We start from the raw sequence: 25,558 nt of genomic DNA, 5'->3' as shown, positions 1-25,558 counted from the left end.
TCGATGCTGCCTACTATATTAGCAAAGTTTGAAAACCATTAATTGAAGTTAAGCTTCCGAAGAAGTACTCCGGGGAGCTTCACAAGGTGGTCATTCATCATGACGCTGCAACTTCACACACCGCTCGGAAAGTGGTCACATACGCCAAAGAGGTGAAACAAAAAGTGCACCTTAGGTTATTCCATGTCTCACGGCCCAAATATGCATAACTTTGGCAATTTATTTTAGGGAAGGTCCTTCAAGCTCTAGCTCAAGTTTAAATAATTTTATACATCAAGTCCTTCTGATCGCAATAAATAAAAAACAGCCCAGAGCTTCGGGGACCTTGAGCAGTATGACTAAAATCCCGATAGGGTTTTTATAGAGAAATTAACATATATTTCCCACAAAAACTGTCACCATGCCGTGTTGTCAACCACAAAATGATGTTAAAATTAAACAATGCAAAAAATTTGGTACAAAAAATATATTGCAAAGTTCAACTCCAAAATCAATTTCTCCCCCAAATCCAAACAGTTTTCGAAATGCCGTTTTTTAAATGTTGTATTCCTGTTTGTAAAACCAAAATACCGTCGTCGACTCAGCTAAAGCGTGTAGGCGAACCACAATTTTGGCCTCAATTCCAAGAATTTGTTCAGGAATGGCAAAATTATGAGAAAACCGACATCGTTTGTACCAAACACCATTGCCAGGTAAATATTTGGATATTGTGAACATGTATGTAGGTATTTAAGTTATACTCGTTTATTAATTTTGTAGATTCGAGGAGCGGCTGGTGCAGATACGAAGCCAAACGGTTACAAATTGCGCCGAACTCTGCCATTCATCCCTGAGGACGAATTGTTAACAAAGAGAACTCGGCGAAATGGCTATCGTGACACCTATCATGAGGACGAGTACCAACAAGAGGCGCAATACACTCTTCTCAACAACGCCGAGCAAGACTCCCTCCTCAACAACGCCGAGCAAGACGACTCCCTCCTCAACAACGCCGACCAAGACGACTCCCTCCTCAACAACGCCGACCAAGACAACTCCTTCCTCAACAACGCCGAACAGGACTCCCTTCTCAACAACGCCGAACAGGACTCCCTCCTCAACAACGCCGAGCAAGACTCCTTCCTCAACAACGCCGAACAGGACTCCCTTCTCAACAACGCCGAACAGGACTCCCTCCTCAACAACGCCGAGCAAGACTCCCTCCTCAACAACGCCGAGCAAGACTCCCTCCTCAACAATGACGAGCAAGACGGCTCCCTCCTGAACAGCGCCAACCAAGACGACTCCCTCCTCAACAATGACGAGCAAGACGGCTCCCCCCTCAACAACGGCGAGCAGGACCCGTCCTCAACGATATGTCATTATCAATTGACCAATCTCAGATTTTTTCAATCACTTCCGACTCTCAAGTTTTCAGTGCCCAGTGAAGTCTAAATGTCTCGAGTTCCATAATTCACTCACAAGCCTCTATCAACTCACAGTCATCCACTATTTCCAATAGACGACTCAAGACTATAAAATCAGTCACTTCAACCCAGAAGTTTTGCTTCCTATGTAAACGAACGGATGACAGGAAACTAATACCAAAATCCGCGATAAAACAAGTCTGGGATGAAATTAACATACTTCTTCCACATGGCAATCGCTGTTGTTCAAGTCACTTGGAAAATGGAAGATTTCTGCCCAATGATCTGAATAATATCATCGCCAATAAGAGTGGTGTCATCATGAAGGATTCGGATATAGCAGCATGGATAATAGAGTTATCCTCTCACAATGATCACAAGTACAAGAAGAATTCTTTTCTGACGTTATCCCGGGCTCATATCTTCCAAAAGTTACTAGATTTTTTCGAATTGCAATGTCCATCATCAACTGCTTTTGTCCACCGCTGATGGACGATACAGAGCGACATCAGCAAATTGCGTTGGATGCATTGGCCAGGTCACAAATGGAAAATCAAATGCAAAAGAGGGTATCACGTGAAAACTTGGATCAGAAGACTGAAGCCTGGGTAAATGCATCATCCGAAATATTTCAAGACTTTCCAGTGCTTTTAGTGAAAGACCTGGAAAAGTTGACTCTTGGTGTCTACCAATTATCGCTTGCCAAAGAATACACGAAGAAACACCTCAATGAAGATTCGGAGTTTACAATTCAACTGAATGAAGAGTTCCCAGGAGTTGTTCGGGCTAAATTGGACAGCCGCTTTAAATCTGCTAAGAAGCATCAATTGTGGATCGAATTTGACTGCAACTTAGAAGGCCATCTTGCCATCACTGGTTACTACTGCGACTGCTGGCAAGGGGCACGGACCGTCGGTATGTGCGCACATGTTACCTGCGTAAGTATCTTACCAAACATATCGCATATCAAACTGTATTTACTATATGTAACATGAAGAATTGTGTAATGTTGTTCTACTTTGCAGGTGGTATGGTTTCTGGGGTATAAACGCCATCAGCCTGAAAATATGAGGAGAAGAAGACCACGAGTTTTGGACTTTTTGGACGCAGGTGATGTCTTGAAAAGCGTGGCCGGACCCTCATCTTCGTCAACATTGAGAGACTCACAACCAATTTCGGAATCAGACAATGAAAATTCCCCACCTCACGTACGGATTTTAAGAAGTCATCGCCAAACGTTAGCCTCCTAATCAATATTCAGCTGTCTCAATCAAGTGTCTGGGGTTTAGTGCGCTTTTACATGATCCTCACTTTAGCACCCCCGGACACTTGGTCTTTGGGCTCTGGTAATTAATTAATCTGGCAAGAGTTGACCATGAGTTTCTCAGAAGTCGACTTTTATCAGATTACATTAATTGCTGGAGTCTTAACCATTGTCACCTTTACAATTATCATTATCCTGTCATGCAGTGCATTAGTACCGTTTTTGATGCACCCTCAATACGTTACAATGCACGTCGTGGCAGTATAGTGATGATACATGTAAATGTGACACTGGTCTTCCCTAACTTATGCTAAGGAGGAGGCACCCTTCTTATGGGAAAACTGCCTGCCGTCGAATTTTCTGAATTTTTGATATGTTGTAGACTTCGATGTGCTGAACAAAAGTCTCCATACCTCCGACCCCAGATTTTCACTGGTTTGACCTCCAACCGAGGTCAAAGGTCAATAGAACTTGGCCATAAATAAAAACATGCAAGATTTTGAAAATTTCTTGTGACTTATGTTGTTGATGGATTTTCAAAATTCCAAATGTTTTTGAAGCCTTGGACCGTTGGGCGAAATATATATTCCCAGATTTTTTAAATTCGACCACACCCCCCGGATATTGAGGTCATAAGGTCAACAAGCGAGATACATTTTTCCAACTAGTTATTTCAGTTTAAAATGGATGTATAATGGCTCGGTTACCAATTTTTGGCGAAATCACGGCGAATTGTAGGGTCATCAAAGGAGAGCTCAGTAGGTCACACCCCTCTAATATGGGCCGTGGTGGGTGTGGTCGAAAGTGGAAACAAATGAGTAAAATCCGTTTCCACCATGGTTTCACAAATTAAGCATCCCTATTTAACGTAATTTTGACCGTGTTATCCACCTCAACACAATGACCTTATGTTGTATGACCATGGGGGCAGGGGGTGTGGCTATCAGCGCTTTTGTATCAACTTGATCAATACCTGGCATGCGACATATCATTTTTCTCAGCGTGCCGAGGTGATTACGATGCAATACTTCAAATTTGGAAACCACACCCCCAGTGGGTGTGGTTCCCGGCGACTTTTCCAATCCTTTGCAGATAGGTCATGTAGCATATCATTTTTCTCAGCCAACTGAACAGATTACGATGCAATACTTCAAATTTGGAAACCACACCCCCAGTGGGTGTAGTTCCCGGCGACTTCTACAATCCCTTGCAGATAGCTCATGTAGCATATCATTTTTCTCAGCGGACCGAGGAGATTACGATGCAATACTTCGAATCTGGAAACCACACCCCCTGTGGGTATTGTTCGGCGTGATTTTCAGATCATTCGCATATAAGGCATGTAGCATATCATTTTTCTCAGCGAACTGCATGGATTCTGATTTGATACTTACAATCTCATAACCACACCCCCTGTGTGGGTGTGGTCTTTGGCAGCTTTTCTCGTCCAGTAAATTCGGGCTGTCAATGTGCCAATTGACACGTCGACATATCATAATTGTCATAAATTTCAAATATAACTGACATTTAAAACGTGTCAATGTAAGTATTTGTCAAATTTGGTGACACATTGACATTGACATATTGGATATTTTTGACATTTTCACAAATCTGTCCTTCTGGCAACAATGAGTTAACTATGTGGCGGAAATTTTAGGACCATACTTTTATCCTTTTTTTCCGTTTCAGGGTAAAAATTCATGTGGTATTTAATACGAACGATCTTGTGTAACAAATGACGAAGTCCTTGCATGTGGCAACGCAAAAGCATGGATTGGACTGTCAGCAAGACATTGCGTTGCCACATGCAAGAATTTTTACTCTCAAACGGAAAAAAAGGATAAAAGTATGGTCCTAAAATTTCCGCCACATACAGTATCATGCATATATGATGATACAGTGTTTTCTACAAAATTCAAATTGTTGGTTCTCCAGAACAGCTTATTATTTTAATCTAATTTGTACACCATTTATTCACAGTGGCTATGAGTACATATGTGCAAAATTTTGAGTTAATTGAATGGAAACTGAACTTTCTATGAACATTTGAGTCTCGAAAAACGTAAATTGCATCGTGCATAAGTGTTGATACAGCCACGTCATCCCCTTCGATATTTTGTGTGACCACCGTTAGCCGCAATACCTGCTTGAATGCGCCTCGACATGGACTCCACTAACCCTTTGGTAACATTTTGACCAATGTTTGCCCATTCTTCTGTGATCACTACTTTTAGGGATACAAGGTTACTGGGTTTCCGCGATCCGACGCTTCAGTGCTGACCAGAGGTTTTCAACGGGGTTGAGGTCAAGAGACTGGGTAACCCAATCTAACGTGTTTATCTTAGTCTCCTTCAGCCATTTGCGGATGATTTTGGCTTTATGTTTTGGATTTCCGTCCTGTTTGAATATGAATTTGCGAGCCAATTCAACTTATGTAGCAGACTGGCGGATATTTATTTTTAACAAATCCAGGTAAACCTCCTTAGTCATGACACCGTCGATAAATTCCAGTGTCCCGACACCTTTCCAAGCTATACTACCCCATGCCATGACTCTTCATGCAAAATTAACGGTTTTTTAGACCTAATCCTTTGAGCGAATAAACCATTGATTGGTTCACCTCCACCATGTTTCGTAGTGGGTCTAAGATTACGCTTTAAAAAGGTCTCCTTTGCCTTCCACCGCACTCATCTAACTCCATTAGAACCAAGGAGCACAATTTTGGTCCCATCCGGGAACAAAAAATTTTTCTAGTCGATAACGGTGCAAGTAGCCTTATGCAGTTCCCTGGCCTAACGCTTCTTCCGGTTTTTCTCTGGGAACCATGTCTTCTTTTTGGCAATTTCTCCGGAAAGTTCAACAGATTTTGGTCTGCGTTGTATCGTGGAAGGATGTAAATTAATTCCAAACCCGCTTTTCACTTGTGATGCAATTTTTTGGGCGGACAGCCCTGGATTCATCCTCACTTTCTTCACAATTGCCGTGTCTTGTCGTGAAGTGGTATGGCGTTTTCGACCTTGTCGATGACGATTTACAACTGCATCAGTATTTTCCCATTTGTCGACAATGTGTTGGACGGTCGACATAGGGATTTCAAATTTTTCACCAATTTGTCCACCGTGAAACCCTTTTGGTGACACGATACAATTTTGGTTCGGATTTCAACGCTGTGCATCAGTCTTGTTGTCATTTTGAAATGAAACTTCCAGAAATTATTTTTATTTTAAGCAACAACATGTGTTCTTTCTCAGAATAATTTTCTCGGTACAGGGTTCAACTCAGAATTGGGTAACCTCGCACGAATTCTTTGCTGTATCAACACTTATGCACGATGCAATTTACGTTTTTCGAGACTCAAATGTTCATAGAAAGTTCAGTTTCCATTCAATTAACTCAATATTTTGCACATATGTACTCATAGCCGCTGTGAATAAATGGTGCACAAATTAGATTAAAATAATAAGCTGTTCTGGAGAACCAACAATTTGAATTTTGTAGAAAACACTGTATCATCATATATGCATGATACTGTAGTTAACTCAGATTTGTGAAAATGTCAAAAATATCCAATATGTCAATGTCAATGTGTCACCAAATTTGACAAATACTTACATTGACACGTTTTAAATGTCAGTTATATTTGAAATTTATGACAATTATGATATGTCGACGTGTCAATTGGCACATTGACAGCCCGAATTTACTGGACGAGAAAAGCTGCCAAAGACCACACCCACACAGGGGGTGTGGTTATGAGATTGTAAGTATCAAATCAGAATCCATGCAGTTCGCTGAGAAAAATGATATGCTACATGCCTTATATGCGAATGATCTGAAAATCACGCCGAACAATACCCACAGGGGGTGTGGTTTCCAGATTCGAAGTATTGCATCGTAATCTCCTCGGTCCGCTGAGAAAAATGATATGCTACATGAGCTATCTGCAAGGGATTGTAGAAGTCGCCGGGAACTACACCCACTGGGGGTGTGGTTTCCAAATTTGAAGTATTGCATCGTAATCTGTTCAGTTGGCTGAGAAAAATGATATGCTACATGACCTATCTGCAAAGGATTGGAAAAGTCGCCGGGAACCACACCCACTGGGGGTGTGGTTTCCAAATTTGAAGTATTGCATCGTAATCACCTCGGCACGCTGAGAAAAATGATATGTCGCATGCCAGGTATTGATCAAGTTGATACAAAAGCGCTGATAGCCACACCCCCTGCCCCCATGGTCATACAACATAAGGTCATTGTGTTGAGGTGGATAACACGGTCAAAATTACGTTAAATAGGGATGGTTAATTTGTGAAACCATGGTGGAAACGGATTTTACTCATTTGTTTCCACTTTCGACCACACCCACCACGGCCCATATTAGAGGGGTGTGACCTACTGAGCTCTCCTTTGATGACCCTACAATTCGCCGTGATTTCGCCAAAAATTGGTAACCGAGCCATTATACATCCATTTTAAACTGAAATAACTAGTTGGAAAAATGTATCTCGCTTGTTGACCTTATGACCTCAATATCCGGGGGGTGTGGTCGAATTTAAAAAATCTGGGAATATATATTTCGCCCAACGGTCCAAGGCTTCAAAAACATTTGGAATTTTGAAAATCCATCAACAACATAAGTCACAAGAAATTTTCAAAATCTTGCATGTTTTTATTTATGGCCAAGTTCTATTGACCTTTGACCTCGGTTGGAGGTCAAACCAGTGAAAATCTGGGGTCGGAGGTATGGACACTTTTGTTCAGCACATCGAAGTCTACAACATATCAAAAATTCAGAAAATTCGACGGCAGGCAGTTTTCCCATAAGAAGGGTGCCTCCTCCTTTCAATATTCAATATTACTTTATCATGCACTTTTGCATGCCGTATTTGTTGGTGCACCAAAAACGGTATGAGATCAGTGCATTATTAAGTACTGACCATATTAAAATTAGCATGGGTAAACAATATGAGTCATCTTACAAATCTATATCTTTTAACAATTTAAATGCTACATATTCGTTCGCCTAAATTATTTAGTATGATATAATTAGAACTAATTTGCCGTTAATTTTTCAATAATTCCTGTCATTCAATAAACGTTTGTGTAAACTAAAAGATTTACGATGACTCACAGTGATTAAAATTGGGGGTGCTAAAGTGAGGATCATTAGCGCATTAAATAATACCCTATGTATTATTTAAGTTTATAGTTTTGCCAAGGTTTAACCAAACAGTTAGTGATTTTTGTAATATGAATGTATATTAAAGTGTGTTGGTAATAAATAATCCTCTTCTAAGTTCCACAAATCGTGTTTGTAATATGTATGTCTTTGCTAAATGAAAAATGCTAGGGATATATAATCATTTACTTTGGGCATGAAAACAGTACGGTGAATTAGTTATTAATTGCATAGTACGAGAGTGTTAACGAATTTTTCAATTTCTCCTTGAAGTAATTTGCATAAATTTTTAAATATTCGGCTAAATCGCCAAGTTACCATAAAAAAACTGCTCGAAACATAGTGTAAATAAAGGGGCCGGGGATTTGGGTGGAAATCGTCTCTAAGGGGCCGAAAAAAGGGGGATGTTCGTAGGTGTCCTTTGGAATAACCATCATAGAAAAGAGCCAGATAATGGTAAAGTCTCATGATGCTTCACCAATAGACTTTTTTGGGTTTGGATACCTCAAAAGAAAATTGTTTAACCGGCGTCCACGAAATTTTGACGGGCTCTGGAAAGTTATTCGAAAAGAGTGGCTCAAATTGACCGTGCCATGATCGAGCGCGTGATGACATCTTGGAAACGAAGGTGCCGACTAATAGTCAAACTATCTGGCTCTCATATCGAACAAACTAAAGATATCCACCGTCAATATAGATAAGGTAATTAAATTTATTAACGTGAGCAAAACGGAATCGTTCGCCCTCTGTACTTTTACTTCTTTATTCCCATTCGCAATCGAACTTACTCCACGTGTCCACCCGGTTTGAACTAAAGAGGGCCACACCCGCGCCAGCCTGGAAAGTTACACTGACTGGAATGGCACTCCCGGAAAGCAAAAATTGTTAACTACCATTCCCATCTCCATACCAGTCCAAAATTTATTTTTTATCTGGAGCAAATAACGCGCCGTCGCCGCCGATAAATCTCATTTCCTATCCTTATAACATTGGAGCGCGCCGCCGCCGAAAATTCATAAAAATTGACGCCACCAGCGTCAATTCGTCGGTCTCGGGCTCTTCACCAAAACCAGGTCGTCGAGGGTAGTGGGAGGGTTCAGTAAAAAAAATCGCGTGACATTGGTCAAATGCCACGTATGCTAACAAGACCGCTCCCCATGTGAATAGAGCACCTTCCGTGACCTTACTCTTAAAGTTTTGGACGAGTGTGTTCATTAGTCTAAAAAACCGGTCGAGGAAAATATTTATCCAGCACTCTAAATAAATTGACTTCGAGGCTTGGCTAATCTGGAAAATTTATTACAGGGTGATTACGTCCTTTTTACACAGTAGATAACCGGCCATAAAATTTCCCACGCACGATATTCATCCTTGGCATTTTAAACTTGAATCACTAAATTCCAACACAAAAAATTGGTTAAAGATGCCGGAGGTGCTGCCTACTGAAGCTGATCCACTCGCAAACAAACTTTCCGCCCGATGTTTTGTCATTTAGACAAACTTCAGATAAGCACGAAAGGACCTGGTGTTATTAGACAATGTCTCATGTACTAAACTAGAATTAGGAGCAAATATCTAAGCGTTGGTCCACCAGAGACGAAGACGCGACAACCCACAAAAAACGTAGCCAGGGTCGTTGCTCGAAAAATTGTTCTCGTGACAAATAAAGAAAACAGTAGACAGATGCAAGATGTCCTACGATACAAGATGTCAAACAACTCTTGGTTTCCTGAGTTTCCTCCAAACAAGGTTTCCTGGTCAACTAGTTATATAGTCATGCCGGGGCACGTGCGGGAGATTGAAAGTGAGACCAGAGGTGAGTGAGTGTTTTTCTCTCCTCTCCCACTGAATTTCCAGAGAAATTAAAGTTTCTCGAGGAGAGGGGGTGGGGGTGACACATTTTTGTGTTGAGTGTGTAAGGGGGAGTGAGAGGCGTGTCAGGGTTGGGTGGTTCTCTATAAAGAACCACCCCCCACTTTTTTTCACCCAAATCCCTGCAGGCCACGTTTTCCATCATCAACGTGGCCTGCAATATGTTTAGCAAACATATTGCTAATGGTTTTACTAATATTCTTTTTTTTTCTTGCAGGGTGAGGAGGAGGAACAAGTGCCCCGGATGGAATGAACAGGTGCTGCTCTCAGACCCTCCTGAAAAGCCACCCTGCAGTCGGTTACCACGCCGACTCTGGGGGAGGGGGCGGGACTGAGAGTTACTAGCAGTGCTTGTTTATGTGGTCAGTCCGTGGGCCTTGAACTGAGCCCTCACCCCCTGATATAAATACACACGTTGTGGTGGATAACGTGGCGTAGTTGAGTCCATTATTGGTAGGGGCTCTGCTGCGCGGTGGTGTGGCCCGGGGGACTTTCTCTGGTGGGGCTGAGACCCACTGAATCTCTCGGTAGTTGGTCTCAGCGTAGGTGAACCACTGGGGGAGTCTTGTCTTGGGCCTGTCATCGTGCGGTGGAGGATTCACTACCTTTTTGGACCACCACTCTGGGAGGCGTAGCAATACGCCACCAGTACTTTGTCGTCTGGAGAAGTGACCAAGTCTCTTTCTGGTCCTGACTCAATTCATAGTCAGGACCGGAGGATTTTTAAGTTAAGGGGGACTTATCTGTCTTAGGGGAGGTTTGGTATCAGCACATCAAGGGACGTGCCGTGTATTTGGGAGACTTCAATAAGCAGCATTTGCTTTCGCAGCTGATTAGTCCTGTCCAACAATGGCAGGATCGTCACCCCACCAAAATACATACATACATATATAGTCATGCCACATTAACTTCGAAAAGGTGATCAGAAGAAGGGTATGTAAGGTTCACGTCCCAAACATGAGTCACAAGCAAATAATAAACTTCATTCATCATCACTCATTATACTTCTTTCTCATTTTCATTTCATTTTACTTCATTCTTATTTAGCCCCATTTGGTGAAGAAGGAAAGGTATGAAAATGTTTATCATTAACTCTCATTCAACTAAAATGCGAAAGGCTTTCATTTATTCTCATGGACACGATGAGAATTTCATACCCATTCATGCTCTTTCTCTCTCGTAGTTGCTCATATGAATGAAAGTAAACAGGTATGGCGACAGATCGACAAGTCATTTACCAGATGTATGTGTGTACATACTTGTAGTCTTCTTTAAAAATGGAAGACTAGTGTACTAATTATTCAAAATAGCTTATGCAATTGCGGTAATTCAAAGGGTGGCTAAAAACAAACTTATACACCTTATACTTATTACTTTATTGTGGATAACGTTTCTCCTGCTTTATCGATTTTTTTAATTTTGGATTTACTGAACTTGGTAAGCATTATGGTTAGTCAGGAGTACAATTTTTAGTAAGACGTAGCAATTTAAAAAATGTTGTTAAAACAAAAACCGTCATAGGAAACTGCATAAATTTCTTAATTCGTAAAAGCGAGTCGTCCCTTTGGTGGGGGACCCTTCCATTCGTCTCCCATTGCTGAGAAAAAGTCTCCCTTATCATTGAACTAAAACACATTTACAGTCGTACTTTCCCTTAGCTGTTTACGGCTACGAGTGCCAGAGAGAATGATCTTGAATGAGTACTAATTTTATTTACTTTTTCGTTTTAAATTAAATTTAAGTTAATTCGCTAAGCTTACTACATGGGGCGAAATAACAATGTAATGAAAGTGACGTAGAACGAGCATGGGTGGTCGTGAATGAAATCTATCGTTCTGAAAATAGAATGGCTAATTTTGTGTGAAAATGATAATGCCTCCTTTGGAATGGTTGGCCTCTAATTTATTTAGAGTGTATGTATAAAAGTTTAAATAGTTTTACTAGCAGCAGTGCTTAGTAATAATTTCATGCTACTAAATTAATTCCCTCGTTGGCTTCGAAGAAAAACAACTCAGCCTTTTAATATTGGCTGACGTGTATCCGCAAGCTATAAAAATATTTCGGCTTTCCTATATAGAGAGATTTTTTCACATGATGTGTATTTGCTGACATGGCGTCTAACTATTGCCAACTCAATGTAATCCTCTCCATCATCCAAATATCTGTTGCCCAAAACACAAATGAAATTGTAAATTTTCAGGACAAAATAAACTCCTTTCAAACTTCCTGCTACTTAACCCTTTTCTCTGGCGATATTGAGTAAATGGAATCCTCCTCCCCTGGATATTATACATCCCAATGGCAACGGTAATCATGGCGAATAATTTTAAATTTACATCGTTAACAGTGGCGCAAGCCAATTTTATTAAAACCCTCTTCCATGGCACATATTTTGCAGGCACAATTTAATTTAAAATCAACTAAATCGAAATGCATAGTTGAAAATGGTAAATATTCACAAAAACAATGAAATTACAAGTTTCGTTTTGTATGATAAATTTCGAAACAAGGAACAACACATAGAGCAACTTCGCACTTGGGGCAGCAGTATGAAGTTCGCTTTTCTTTCTTCTCTTTGGCACAAACTTGACAACGTCTATAGCTTGACTTGTCACTTCCGGTCCTGATACATTTTGCAATAAAATGACGTTCTGTAAGCCGAAATGGGATTTCGTTTTGTGGAAGGGGCTTTGCTGAAGTTGTTCCTCCTGTGATCTCCAGCAATTGGCGCACAAGATTGAGCCGAAAATCCAAAAACGAATGCTTCTGGTGGTGTTCACGCATCATAATCAGGGCGTTGTAGAGGGCGAGGTCAACCAATCTCATGAACATTTTTTTGTACCTGTACAATATATTTACATATATACAAAATAATTCTATGAATTCATGAGTTATAAACTGCAGTTTTACCATTTATAGCTCCGTCGGTTTGTATCGTATTGATGGATTTGCATGTCAGATAAATCAATCCCACGAGCCAATTTATTGTATTCCACAACAGTCATCGCTTTCCGTTTTATGGCACCTGATCTCGTGGTCACTTCCATCATTTCATGCTTCATACCTGTTGAAATCATTTTCACTTGGCGTCGATCTTTCCATGATCCTAGTAGAATTCCGCCATTTGCTCCTTCCGAATGAAATGCAATGACATCCCCTTTTTTCTGCTGTGATATCTTTGGTAAATTTTTACGGTTACATCGAACCGTCCCACAGATATACGTACTTTTGGACAATAATATTTTTGCAGCAGCCGGGCTTGTGAAATAGTTATCAGCAAAAATGACGTGATTCTTACTAAAATAAGGTTCCACCAACTCTAACAGAATTGTTCCTCCGTAGCCATATTCTTTCATGGAAAACTTCAGCTCTTCGCTTCCTTTTCCTGCGTAGATTTTAGAATTGAGAACAAATCCCGTCCTTGCATCAACCACGGAAAAAGTCTTCATTCCGAATCTGCTTCGTTTAGAAGGAATGTATTGCTTCTAGCTCAGTCGACCTTTGAATTTGATGAGAGATTCGTCAATGGACATATTCTTATACGGAATCAATATTTCAGAAAACGTTTTCATAAAAATGTTCCATAAAGCTCTAATTTTTTGAAGTTGATCCCCTGGTTGTTGAGCATTATTTTCAGAAAAATGTAGATAGCGGTGCATTTCAAAAAATCGGTCCGAAGTCATTATCTGAGGGATGACAAGTGACTTTAGAAGTGGATCCTTTGACCAATAGTGAGCGTATTCAGGTTTACGGTCGATCCCCATCAAAATGCGAATAGATAAATATCGAATAATCTCTCTACTCTGAACCGGGCACCACTTGCGTTGACGACGGGATAAGGAATTGCTGCTGGAAATTGTTGCATCAGCAAAGTTGTTGAACCCACTGGTGATCAGTTCAATGGCGTTGGCAGGGAAGGTTGCCTGGAAAAAGTCGAATTCCGTAGTGGACGCGTCAAATTCCAACTGCCACCCAGATTGCGAATCATCAAAGGGCTCAAGGTTGACATTATCACCACCAGCAATCCAGTTCCATGAGACTTGTGTGACTGGGTTGGGAGAAGGTGGTGATGGACCTGGCGTATCGTCGTTGTGGCGCACTGAATTTGTGAAAGTTTTACAAATTATTTATACATATTTCAATGCACACCCTCGAAAAATGATAATATTGCTCTCACTCATTAGATCTTCCAGAAATTCATCCTCGGATTTTGCATCACCATCCAGCTCTAAATTTGCAAACATGTCCTCTGATTCTCCCCCATGTCATTGATTTCTTCCATTATGTCATTGTCCACTTCCTCCTCTGAACTACTTTCCTCCGACTCCTCCGAACTTGACTCCACCACCGCTCGACCTGTACGCCTGGACATTATCTTCAAAAACAGTGCAAATTATAATTTCCGTTCATTATTATGATAAAATATAACTTACTTCAATCCTCTCGCAAAATGGAATCCAACACGAAGCAAAATTACAATAAGTCGGAACGTTTTTTTGAAATTTTGGCGACTGGGAGAAATACTACACCCAGCCCACGGGAGAGAATTTGTTGTTTGTGGGAAATATATCTCCCACGCCATGGTTACGACGTGGTCAGGACTGGGAACAATACTTCCCAACCCAAGGAATGGCTTTGTGTTTGTACTAACAATATATATCCCACCCCACGGGAGCGCCATGGTTTTAGTGGGAACAATACTTCCCACGCCAGGGAAAAGGGTTAAGCATCGCTCACTTTGGAAATCTTCACATTCCCTCAAATATTCATAGCCCATACGAACTTACCAAATATATTCCAGTCGTTACAGATTATAACGCGTGAGTCAACATGATTCAAAATTTTACTAAAGTATTTAGTTGTTACATAGTCACATAATAAATTTCTTATTTCTTTCAGAGTGAACGTTAGCTTTATCCAAGCCAATTTTATAACTCAACCCATTTACCCCATATTGCGTCCTCTACACTCCGGAGCGATTTGTCTCATATACGTTGTAATCATCCAGCCAGGTTTTACTCTCGACTACAATACCATCCTGATTTTAACTGGCCACGAGAACCTGACCCCCAATGGGATTCGAAACCTCACAACAAATACTTTTCCTACTTTGATTCCACCCTCGTTGTCTTTTTTGGGCTGGATGGTGCAAGTGGACTTCAGGGCTCACGACGAATCTCCGACCCTGCACTCTCATTCTTCGCGCAGCCCATCTGTCTACTATTTCCCCTAGAAATCAGTGATGAAAACAAGAGTTTTTCTATTAGCGATAATTTCACCGCGTTTTGCAGAGCGGCGAGGATTCCTGCAATTATACTGTTGGACCGCCTTACGACAGACTGCATGAAATTGGTACTACCAATTGACTTTGAAATGTACGTGGAAAATTTCAGCGGAAAATTCACTAGCAAAAGGCAGGAATTTTTTCACGTTGTCCAAGTTATCAGAAAATACTCACGTAGCGATGCACTAAACGAGGCACTAATTTATATGCTTCAACCCGAAAATATGACCCATGCTCCCAACCCAGTCATCATATACACAATTACTTCACCTCCAGGCTACGACGCAGAGAATTATGTTGTGGACCATTTTGCAATTCTGATGGGAAATTGGTCCTTCACATTTGTCACGTGCTCATCACTAAGTCAGGGTAGGATCAATTATTGGGGCTATTTGAAACCGTTCCATTCCTATGTTTATTACGCTCTAACGACTTTGTACATCTTCTTAATGATCGTCCTTGTTGGGCAGATTTACGCAAAGTACAGACTGTCCATGCAATGGCATGAATTAGTTTACGTAATCGTGGTGGTGAATACTTACAAAAGTATCGTCACTGAAGACACCATAGCACCGCTTGTCTCCAGCCCCACACGGACTTTTGATCAGCTAATTGGTCACGGCAGGTTTCGTATCTATTTACAACATTAAGGCCATCCAGTCGGAGGTACTAAGTATAAATGCCATGCCCGTAGGGGACATAATGAAATGGCGGCCTGAGAGTGATTTTGATGCAGAAATTGCCGGTTCATTTTGGGATTGGATGCACGCACTTTCGCACGACCAGAATTTTGTAGTTCGACAAGCTCAGGCACGTATCTTTGCTCGCTACCGGGAAAATTTACAGGTAATCCAATTAATCATTATTCAGAACACCAGTGTCAACAATACGACTCGAGTGCATATGTCGATCATAACCTTGTCAGTCAAGTTCAAAGAAAGTATATGAAACTAGGCATTAGCAGTCTTGCTAAAATGTCGAATATTGCGAATGCCTCACAAATTGCCAGGTTTGTTGCGAGGTGCGACCAAACTGCGTTTGTCGCACCCACCAGATACATCAAGTCGAGAGAATATTTTCTCTCGACTATTTTTGGCGGGGAAAGTTCCCATTTAAACAGAAAACCGTATTTAGAAAGTACTGACACTTTTTTTCACGTAAGGTTTATATACTGGTGTATAAAGTTGGTGGGGTTGGCGCAAGATTTAAAATAAGGATTGCTCGACTTCTGGAGGGCGGACTTTTTAAGTTTTGGGAAGATTTGTTCGTTAATCCGTTGTCAAAGGAGGGTATTGGGAGTCAAGGAGGGAGCAAATTTTTCCAACAAGAACTGAGTTCTAATATTCTTACAATTTTTGTCTTCATAGGCATCGGAGTGAGCATTTGCGCTTTGGCATTAATCGGAGAGCTTGTGTTTAAGAGATGGATGCGACTTAAGGAACGGTTAAGAGATTTCATGGTCCGTTGTCGTAGTTGATTTCATAAGTGGTGGCAAACTAAGAGGAAAAGGGATCAGAGTTAAGTAAACTTTTGATGATTCACTTATCTTCGGTCAGAGTCAGGAATATAGTGTTATTCGAACCCCAGCCAGTGCGAACTCGCTGGGGCTCTTAACGTTCTACGAATTCGACCCATTCTCATCTTGCGAAAGCTTAGATAGATTGATCTGATGTCAAAACTGATATCACAATTTAAACTATATTCAACTTGCAAGAGCACCCTTCTTGACTGTATGTATTTACATATAATACATACTACTCTCATAAATAGTGAAACAAGATAAGGTGAGTAAAAAAACTGATGATAACAATTTGTTGGTAAGTTCATTTATTTTTTATTCATATGTACATGCAATTAACTGCAGGAATGCATGGTTCTATCGTGTATGCTTCCAATGTGCCAAAATGAGAGATATTCAAAGAAAGCATGTCGCGATTTTCCGGCATTATTTACACGAAAACAAAAAAGTTGGATTTTCATTTTTATAGCAACAGGTCAATTTCTTTTGTACTCTTTCGTTCATATTATAATACATAATGCAACTGCAACAAATGCATTAATTATGAAAAATCGTTGTTTAAGTTAGCAAAAATACCTAGCCTTCTATATATTGTTAGTAATAAAGTAATTCATAGTTTTAATTGCCTTCAGTCTTAGGTTACTTCAACGACTCTATTTCATTTTAACTCAAGGAATACGACATTGGACAATCGATTATGGGTATTTATAAATGTGCGCATTTTGGTAATAATGGTATGGAATGCTACTAGGTCTGTGCCAACAATTTTATGGCCTGCTTGTCTAATTATATGAATATTGTTTTGCTTTTCTTCTCTTTGTCCTATTTAGTCGCTTTTACACTTAAAGAACGTCCGGGAATGAATGGGAATGCGCGCTCTAGCGAGTATATTGACAAATCAATAAACCCGCGAACTATAATAATTTAAATTTCTGAAAGCCCACTTCATTAGGGTCAATTTGGTATATCACTCTTAAATTTCAAAAATGGATAAGGGTAGAAGAAGCTTGTTTGAAAGGGAGCTGTTAGCAAAACGAGTGATGGAGTTCTACAACACGACAGCCAACCGAGACTCCAAGGTGACCTGGAACTTTTTTAAGCAGGAAGGAATTCCAAGTTCAAATGTGTATTCCTACATAAAAAAGTTCAAGGATTCCGAAAATGTGCAATTCAAGAAGCCAGCTGGTCGTCCGGCGAAGCTAGCGACCACTCGAGTGAAAAATAGAATTGAAAAAATTTTCAAAACCAAGCCATCAACGTCAGTAGCTGTAGCTGCCAGGAAAGTCAAAATTTCCAAAAGCTACCTGGGGGAAATTAAGGTCCATAAATTAGGAATCAAAGCAAGGACCAAAAAACCTGCACCAAATTACAAGCCCGTACAAGAAAGTCGGATCAAGGATTGCTGTCAAAAATTGTTGAAGAAAATGCGTGGAAAAGTAGTGATCCTGGATGACGAAACGTATGTTCCGGTTGACCCTTCAAATCTTCCAGGGCGTCATTTTTTTCATAGCTCGGATCCCTCTGAAGTGGCTTATGAAGAAAAAGTACGAAAAAAAGACAAATTTCCAAAGAAATATTGCATTTGGCAATGCATCTCCAGTCACGGACATGTATCAGACCCGGTAGTTCTCGAAGGGAATATCAATCAAGATATTTATCTGAAAAATTGCGTCAAGGCTGGATTGGAAGCATTTATTAATAGGTTTCACAAAAATGATAAAGTTTTGTTTTGGCCTGACCTCGCCACTTGTCACTATGCAAAGAAAGTGACCGAGTACCTCAGAAAGAAAAATATTGATTTCGTACCAAAAGATATCAACCCACCTAATGTACCCCAACTCCGCCCAATCGAAAAATTCTGGGCACGTTCTAAGTCAGTATACTCCCGGCTTCAAGATGTGCCTGACACCTTTCGAAAATTCAAAGGACGATGGAAGAAAATCACCTCGGAAGTGGCAAAAACTTCGGGAAAAAATTTAATGAAAAATCTTCGCAAGAAAATCGAACTAGTCGCCAACGGGGGTGTGGCGGCCTTAGCTATTAATTAAATTATGTAGGTACGTATTTGGTATTATACATATGCAAAAAGTTTAAAATTCCGATAACTCATTGTGATTTTATGACCACATTTTCAGACCATTCCCATTCATTCCCGGACGTTCTTTATATTTATTTGGTGTCATGGTGTGTAAACCATGTGTAATGAATTTATATCTATTGACACGCGAATTAAGGCTTACTTACTAACTTTGCACTACACTTCCGTCCCCAGCCGCGAGGTTGTTCACAGACGATCCTTTGCCTCAGGAGAGTTGAAAATTAAAGAAGTAAGGGAGTACTATAGTCACGTGCTGATTCAATTATTTTTAGCGTGTCCGCTGAGGGGCTTCATAATACCCAACAGTCAACACAAGGAAAGTTCATCCGACTTATCTCAAGAAACTTTTGCCTGCACGTGGCTAAATTGATAAATCAGCTCGATCACCATTTCATTAGAAATTGACACGCAAGCATTACGGAAACACCATACATTGTTAATTAATACATTGTACATATATATCTGCATATACATACGTAAAGGGTGTTAATAAAGTCCGATCCCATGCATTTTTTGGAGCGTGGTTGTTACAAATTCAGCTGGAACTTTTGAACCAGTGAAGTTATTTATTTCAAATTTTTACCATGGGAGGAACAACTAAACGTGTAAGTCATGAGCATCTTAGAGTTGAGATACAAACATTGCATCAGCAGGGGCTTAAACCTACAGAAATTGTGCAAAAATTGGGCTGCAGCCGCAGAACTGTTTGGAAATGGAAGAATAAAAATTTTGTCCACGACAAAAAGCGACCAGGGCGACCCAGAAAGGTGTCACCTACCACAAAAAGAATGATTAAAAACAGACTTTGCAAGAAAACCGGTAGTTCATTACGTAATTGAGCAAGGGAGTTAAATGACTCAAAACGCTATAAAGAGAAGAAGAAGCAAATTAACTGTGTGACCGTGCAAAAATTTGTGAAAACTACGAAGTGGGGTCACACAGCTTACAAACTAACCAAAAAAACCTCTCATGTCACAAAAATATATCGATGACCGTCTGAAATTTGAAGAACTCCTTCAGAAAAGTGCCCATTTGAGTGAAAAAAGACTTGGTGAAGAATTGCGCAGTCACATCCTTTGGACTGACGAATCTATTATTGAACTATATCCAAAATTGAACCAACAAAATGTTCGTTACAGGACAGAAAACAAATCGGATGTACCATCAAGAGCGATCCCAAAATTCGGGCTTAAAGTTATGGTAGCGGGTGGATTTTGTGCACGTTGCGTGACCCCTCTACATATCATACCAAAAGGCCAATCAGTCAATGCAAAGCATTATATGGAAAAAATATTACCTATCTATTTCGATAGCATGGGGAACAAGGAAATATTTCCGAATGAAAGAAAAATAGTTTTCATGCAGGATGGTGCTATAGCCCATACAGCAAAAGCGAGTTTGAGTCTCATCAAGACGCAAGTTTCAACGGTCTGGAGCAAGGGGGTGTGGGCCGCTAACGGCCCAGATTTGAATCCCCTGAAGAACCAGTGGTCCATACTTAAGGAAAATGTATACAAAGAGCCACAACCCCGGACGAGGGAAGAGCTAGTAAAAAAAAGTTCAAGATGTATGGAATTCGATTTCCAGAGGCACATTGGAAAAATTAGCACAGAGCCTTAAACAAAGAGTTGAGGGCATGGTTAAAGTAAATGGTAACAAGACCAAATACTAACGTAAATATGTCGAACATTTTTTGTAAGTATCACGGGTAGTTTTTTTTTATACTAGCCTTCACTTTTTTACAGGAAAAATGGGATCGGACTTTATTAACACCCTGTATATAAATAGGTTTCTACAAATGTAAATATGTACGTCTGTCAGTATAGGAATCAGCGTCATATATGCATTATTGCAGCCGCAGATTTGCAGGTTTCAGGATAAGTAAAGCTGCAGATCTATAGGTCAGAAATAATTAATTTCCAGATCTGACATCGCAGACCGAACATGGCGAAAGCGTGGCCTCTACAATTTTTCATAACTCTTGATACGTTTGAATTTATATAGGCGGCTCAATGGTTATTTACTGAAATAATATATACGTATAATTAATCCTAATGATTCCAGTGCACAAAAAAACTACAGGACTTGAAACGTCTTACGGACGGTCTTACTCTTACGGAAATATATTATTATGTAGAATTTTTTATACAACAAATGTACACCATTGGCACTACTGGTTACTTAAAAAAATGCAGTAATAGATCATTGACTTTATGTATAAATACTTCCTTAAATACTTATTCCAAATATTGTGTAAATATTAAATATATATTAAATAGCAATTTGTTGTTAAACTTCTTTACAGTGTACAAGACAAATAGAAGTAAGAGTACATTGATAATTAAAATAGAAGCTTTGGAGAAGCCTTTCAAATACAAGAAAATTCTACACGAGCTAGAAAGTAATTACTGTCCTTTTGGCAGCAACGGGCATATAGACAACTATCAGTCCTATTAGTTGTAGGTCTAGTTATGTATGAAATATCGACATTTCAATACATTCATACATACATACACATACACTTACAGTTAATTAAAACAAGAGGAGCCACGGAACGCTTATATAAAGGTTTACACATAAGTATACATCAAGAACAAGGTCTCGGTATTAAAAGTTAATCTGAACCATTGGGCTTTATATAAATCCCGATCTACTGTAATAAAAACATAACAAATCTAAACGTTTCACTCTGTATCTGTCCCATCATGGGCATAACGGCTAGAATAGTCTTGTTGCTTTTTCTGATGCCCAATTCTTCAAGGTGTATTTGGAAAACACCCAAAATATTCGAAAATGGTTTCATAAGTCTTGTAACAAATCAACACAGTGTTAACAAGCTTCAATTCATTCAGAATATTTCCACGATTTGCTCAGTACAAACCCTTTCACACCCTTTGTTCTGAACCAGTTAAAGTTTAACGAAACGGACGCCGATATTATTGGTTTGGACAAATCACATATTGGATCGCACGCAGGATCGTATTTAAAATCAGTTGCATTTTTACACTTGAATGTAGATCCAAAAAGTGACTTATTTTATCGCTCAGCCATTTACGAGTGTGCGCAAAATGACATTTTGAAAATTCTCAACCCCGCATACGTCTTCCAGCATGAGGATAACCCCGGGAATATATTTTATTATCACAAATATTATACTGGTTGCGGAACGGCTGCACTTATTTTGTTTAACTACCGATTGCCAAAAAGCTTGCACATTCCTTGCCTTGCATGCTTGTCCTCACCACCGACGATGGTGGAGATCACGTCCCTCTCAGAACTCACGAGTTTATGAACCACGTTAAATAATAACCTGCATCAAAAATTTGTAGAAATAGACGGTTTCTACTTGTCAGATGACCATCAGTGCGAAACGGGAATAGTGAAGTTACAACTAAACTTATTATATTATTATAATCATCTTTATTTTTCATTTATCAGAGTGTAAATTGTAGTCGCAGAGTATGTGTAGAGTTACATTTCATATATTAAAAAAAAGCTAAACGACCAGCGCTGCACAAAAATGTCCCTAACTGAAAATCGTAGAATATCGCAGTAAATCGCAGAAAAATCGCAAAACCAAATTGTAGAAAAAAGCTGACTATAAATAATACACTTCCTCCAGTTCCTTTCCTGGAGGAAGTGTACCCAAAATCGAAGCAACGTTTCCACGTTGCGCGGCGAGTGACACCCGTTGCCGGAGAAAGTTGACGGCGTTGGGCTGTCCAGTTGTTGCGGCGATCCTCTGGCCAATCTGCAGAATGAAGGCCAGTCCTTCCTGGCCCCATACTCCCGTCGTCTCCATGGCAACCGGAACAAAGATATACCGGTCTGCGAGGAAAGCGTACCTCTTGCTCTTGCGGTCTTCTGCCTTGCTGGCCGCCGCGCCCTGATGGCGCACTGTGTCGGGGAGGTAGCTGGGGGCGAAGGTGTCCACGCAGGTAAAGTCCCATACAAGGGACCTCCCCCGCGACCATGGGACAAGCGTCATCCCGTCGGGACGCTTCCCGTCTGTGGTGGAGCACCCTGCTGGCTCCCGGATGCAGGGTACTTCAGCCGACCGGAGTGCTCGAGCGATGACGTCGTTGGCGGCCTCGTGGCGGGACCAACGACCTGCACTCCGGCGGCAGGAGAGGCCGTGGTAGCCTCGCGAGGTGACCTGCACCCCGCACGGACATTTATGGGGCTCGCAGATGTTGCAGCCGAGGCGGAGGGCGATGGCGACACGAAACGTCTCGTTGGGGAGGAGGGTGCCGAGTTGTGGAGACGGGAGGGCGTTAAGCCACACCCCTGCGTACTTGTTCCGGAGGGAGCGAAGGCGGGCAGTATCCTCCGGAATGATTGCCAGGTCGGAGAGTTTGGAACTAAACCGTTATTTTAAAGGATGTGCAATAGCTTCACTTTCTCATACATTAAACTTTATTACCATACGAAACAAGAATAATCGAGGCAGGACATTATATTATTTTCTACTTGAACGGATTCAGGGTGAATCTGTCGCACGTCAATTCTACGATCGGAACTTGTTTCCTTATGACTTCAAGTATGATGCTGTTGAATTGGCCTACGTTACACACGTCCCGAGAAGTTTGGATGGAATGAATATATTTTTGTCACCATTTGATGAATTGGTGTGGACATTTTCACTGATTTCCTGCATCGCAATTACCTTTGCTATTGGGCTTACTCATTCTGAGAAGAAATCAACCATTGTGCACGACTTTCTACAAGATTTCTTAAATGCAACGTCCATGCGGTTTGGGCAACTGAATGGCACTTCTTTACACATGTTTAGCAACCAGATATTTATTGCGGTACCAATTCTCACGGTTTGGCTTTTGGGGGGGTGCTACCTGATAATGGATAACTTGTATATGGGATCGATCTTGTCGTTTTTAACGGCAATCAAGGCTCCCATACTACCGTCAAATCTGCAAGAACTGGTGGATTCAAAAATTCCAATTATTTCTATGTCATGGCATACCGGGAACGTCGTGAATGTGACGAATACCCCTATCCTGACAGGCCTAATCATTCCACAATACATTAATTTATTCAGGGACAAACCCAAATCGAATAGCATTTTTATAAAGTTACAAAGCTATATTATTTTCATAAACGTTTTTCGAAATGTGTACAGTTTCAGAGGATTTCTATATAATATTGAGCTATCAGCGCCACTCGCCCATTTAAACGGGTCAATGGAAACCGGTAATACGTTCGCGATTATGGATCGGAGTCAAATGCTAGAGTTGATTAGCAAGCTATTGACTTGGCATAATCATCGGTTTATTGTGTATGGAAAGGAATTCGCACCATTTATTGCGATTTCGCTCGGACAACAACAAAGGAATTATCTTTTACCAATATTCCTTAAACGACTGGGTCAACTCTCAAGCTTCGGGATGATTGATAGATGGAGTAAGCTTGAAGGTCTTTATACTCCGCTGCGAGCACAATACAGCCTAAATAACAAAAATTATAAGAAACATTTCGCAAGGGCTATGTCAAACGGGCGAGAACCAGTCATCTTTCCCGACTCGGATCCAATTTCACTCAAGTCTATTAAAGAAGCATTTGCCTTTTGTGGAACGTTTCTCTCTGTTGCTTTAATCAGCATTATTATAGAGTGTAGGGTTGCTATAAGGTTTTTTGTACAAGCTTGCTGCATGTCTTGCAGGAATGTTCCACAAATACGTAAGAAAATTTTACTCCAAATTGTGTTCTACAAATACTTAAGAAAATTTCATTTCAAGAAGTGAGGTATGAGCAGGATGCCAGTTAGTAAAGCGCAATGTGTCATGTGCTTGATCCAAAATCTGGACTAAAACCTCAATAAAGGTAACCTAACCTATTTGTATGTTTAGGACCTGTTGATTGCGTAGATTACACATATTTACATAGTTCCCCAGAACATTGGGAACATTGGGAAAGACAAAATTCTTAGAAAGATCGCGTTCGTTCGATGGAAATATCTTTATCTATGTATGGAAATTACGTCGGACTACATATGTATATACGTAAAACTATTCTTGCCAATTTTATCTTGGCTATCTTTATGGAAAGGTTATGCATGTTGAAGTTTTCATGTTTGATACAAAAGGTTAAACAGGTACATATGGTAATCATAGGTGCGTATGTTTGTTCGAATGGGATATTTGGTACAATTTTAACTGGTAATAACGTAATATCAGCTCGTAGACAATCTGCCCCTTGATATTTATCCCAACCATGAGCACATACATATTTATGCCAACTTTGTAATTGTCATCATCCAAAGATAACAGGAAACCTACAAATATACTTAAATACTTGAGAATATTTTCCCATTAATTAATAATTACACATACATAATCCAACATACATAAATATGTCCATATGTAAGGACACTCACACCCATTTCATACATATGTATACTTTAAATCAAACATGATCGTTAAGGTATGTCGATATATTTTAATCATCCAGACGACAAGGAGTGCTTGTGATAACAGTCAAGTGTGTATGTGCACTACTTATCTACGTATGTATTATCTATTCACAACTGGCAAATACATATGTATTGCAATTCCTATTCAATTTTTCAATTCAACCGATTTCCACTTATTTTATTTCACTCCTGCTTATACAGAGGGTAGGGCACTTAATTTGAGAAATTTGAATAAATTTTTGATCATCCCAACGACAAACTCCAAATTGCTGATAACCATGTCCATCGTATCGACTCGATGCAAACTACACATTGCCTATATATTGAACAGTTGTAATCAGCCAATGAATACTTGATTCAATCGATTTGCGATTGTGTGCTCCTACACGCAAAGTAAATTAACCAATGTAGATAAGTCACAAAATTTGCAACAAATACAAAAAATTCCATTTATAACTGAAACACAAGAAGAAAGTAGCCACAAATTGTCCACACAGTCAGATCAAGGC

At 40.2% G+C, this 25,558-nt stretch overlaps 2 protein-coding genes across 2 annotated transcripts; both read right to left on the bottom strand.

The window, feature by feature from the left end:
- Positions 1-12,193: 12,193 nt before the first annotated feature.
- Positions 12,194-13,170, bottom strand: LOC110860228 (piggyBac transposable element-derived protein 4). The gene is made up of 2 exons (XM_022109282.1): positions 12,632-13,170; positions 12,194-12,563 (listed from the first exon to the last, which is right to left on the bottom strand). Exons 1-2 carry the CDS (start codon positions 13,168-13,170, stop codon positions 12,194-12,196), a joined length of 909 nt encoding a protein of 302 aa, XP_021964974.1.
- A 36-nt stretch (positions 13,171-13,206) lies between these two features.
- LOC110860227 (piggyBac transposable element-derived protein 4) lies at positions 13,207-14,093 on the bottom strand. The gene is made up of 2 exons (XM_035860088.1): positions 13,964-14,093; positions 13,207-13,820 (listed from the first exon to the last, which is right to left on the bottom strand). The coding sequence occupies exons 1-2, from the start codon at positions 14,091-14,093 to the stop codon at positions 13,207-13,209; spliced, it is 744 nt and encodes a 247-aa protein (XP_035715981.1).
- Between the last annotated feature and the right edge of the window lie 11,465 nt (positions 14,094-25,558).

Source organism: Folsomia candida, unplaced genomic scaffold (genome assembly GCF_002217175.1).
Source record: "Folsomia candida strain VU population unplaced genomic scaffold, ASM221717v1 Fcan01_Sc030, whole genome shotgun sequence".
Taxonomy (NCBI): Eukaryota; Metazoa; Arthropoda; class Collembola; order Entomobryomorpha; family Isotomidae; genus Folsomia; species Folsomia candida.
Note: the sequence above shows the minus strand (reverse complement) of the source record. Positions and strands in the feature narration are given on the sequence as shown.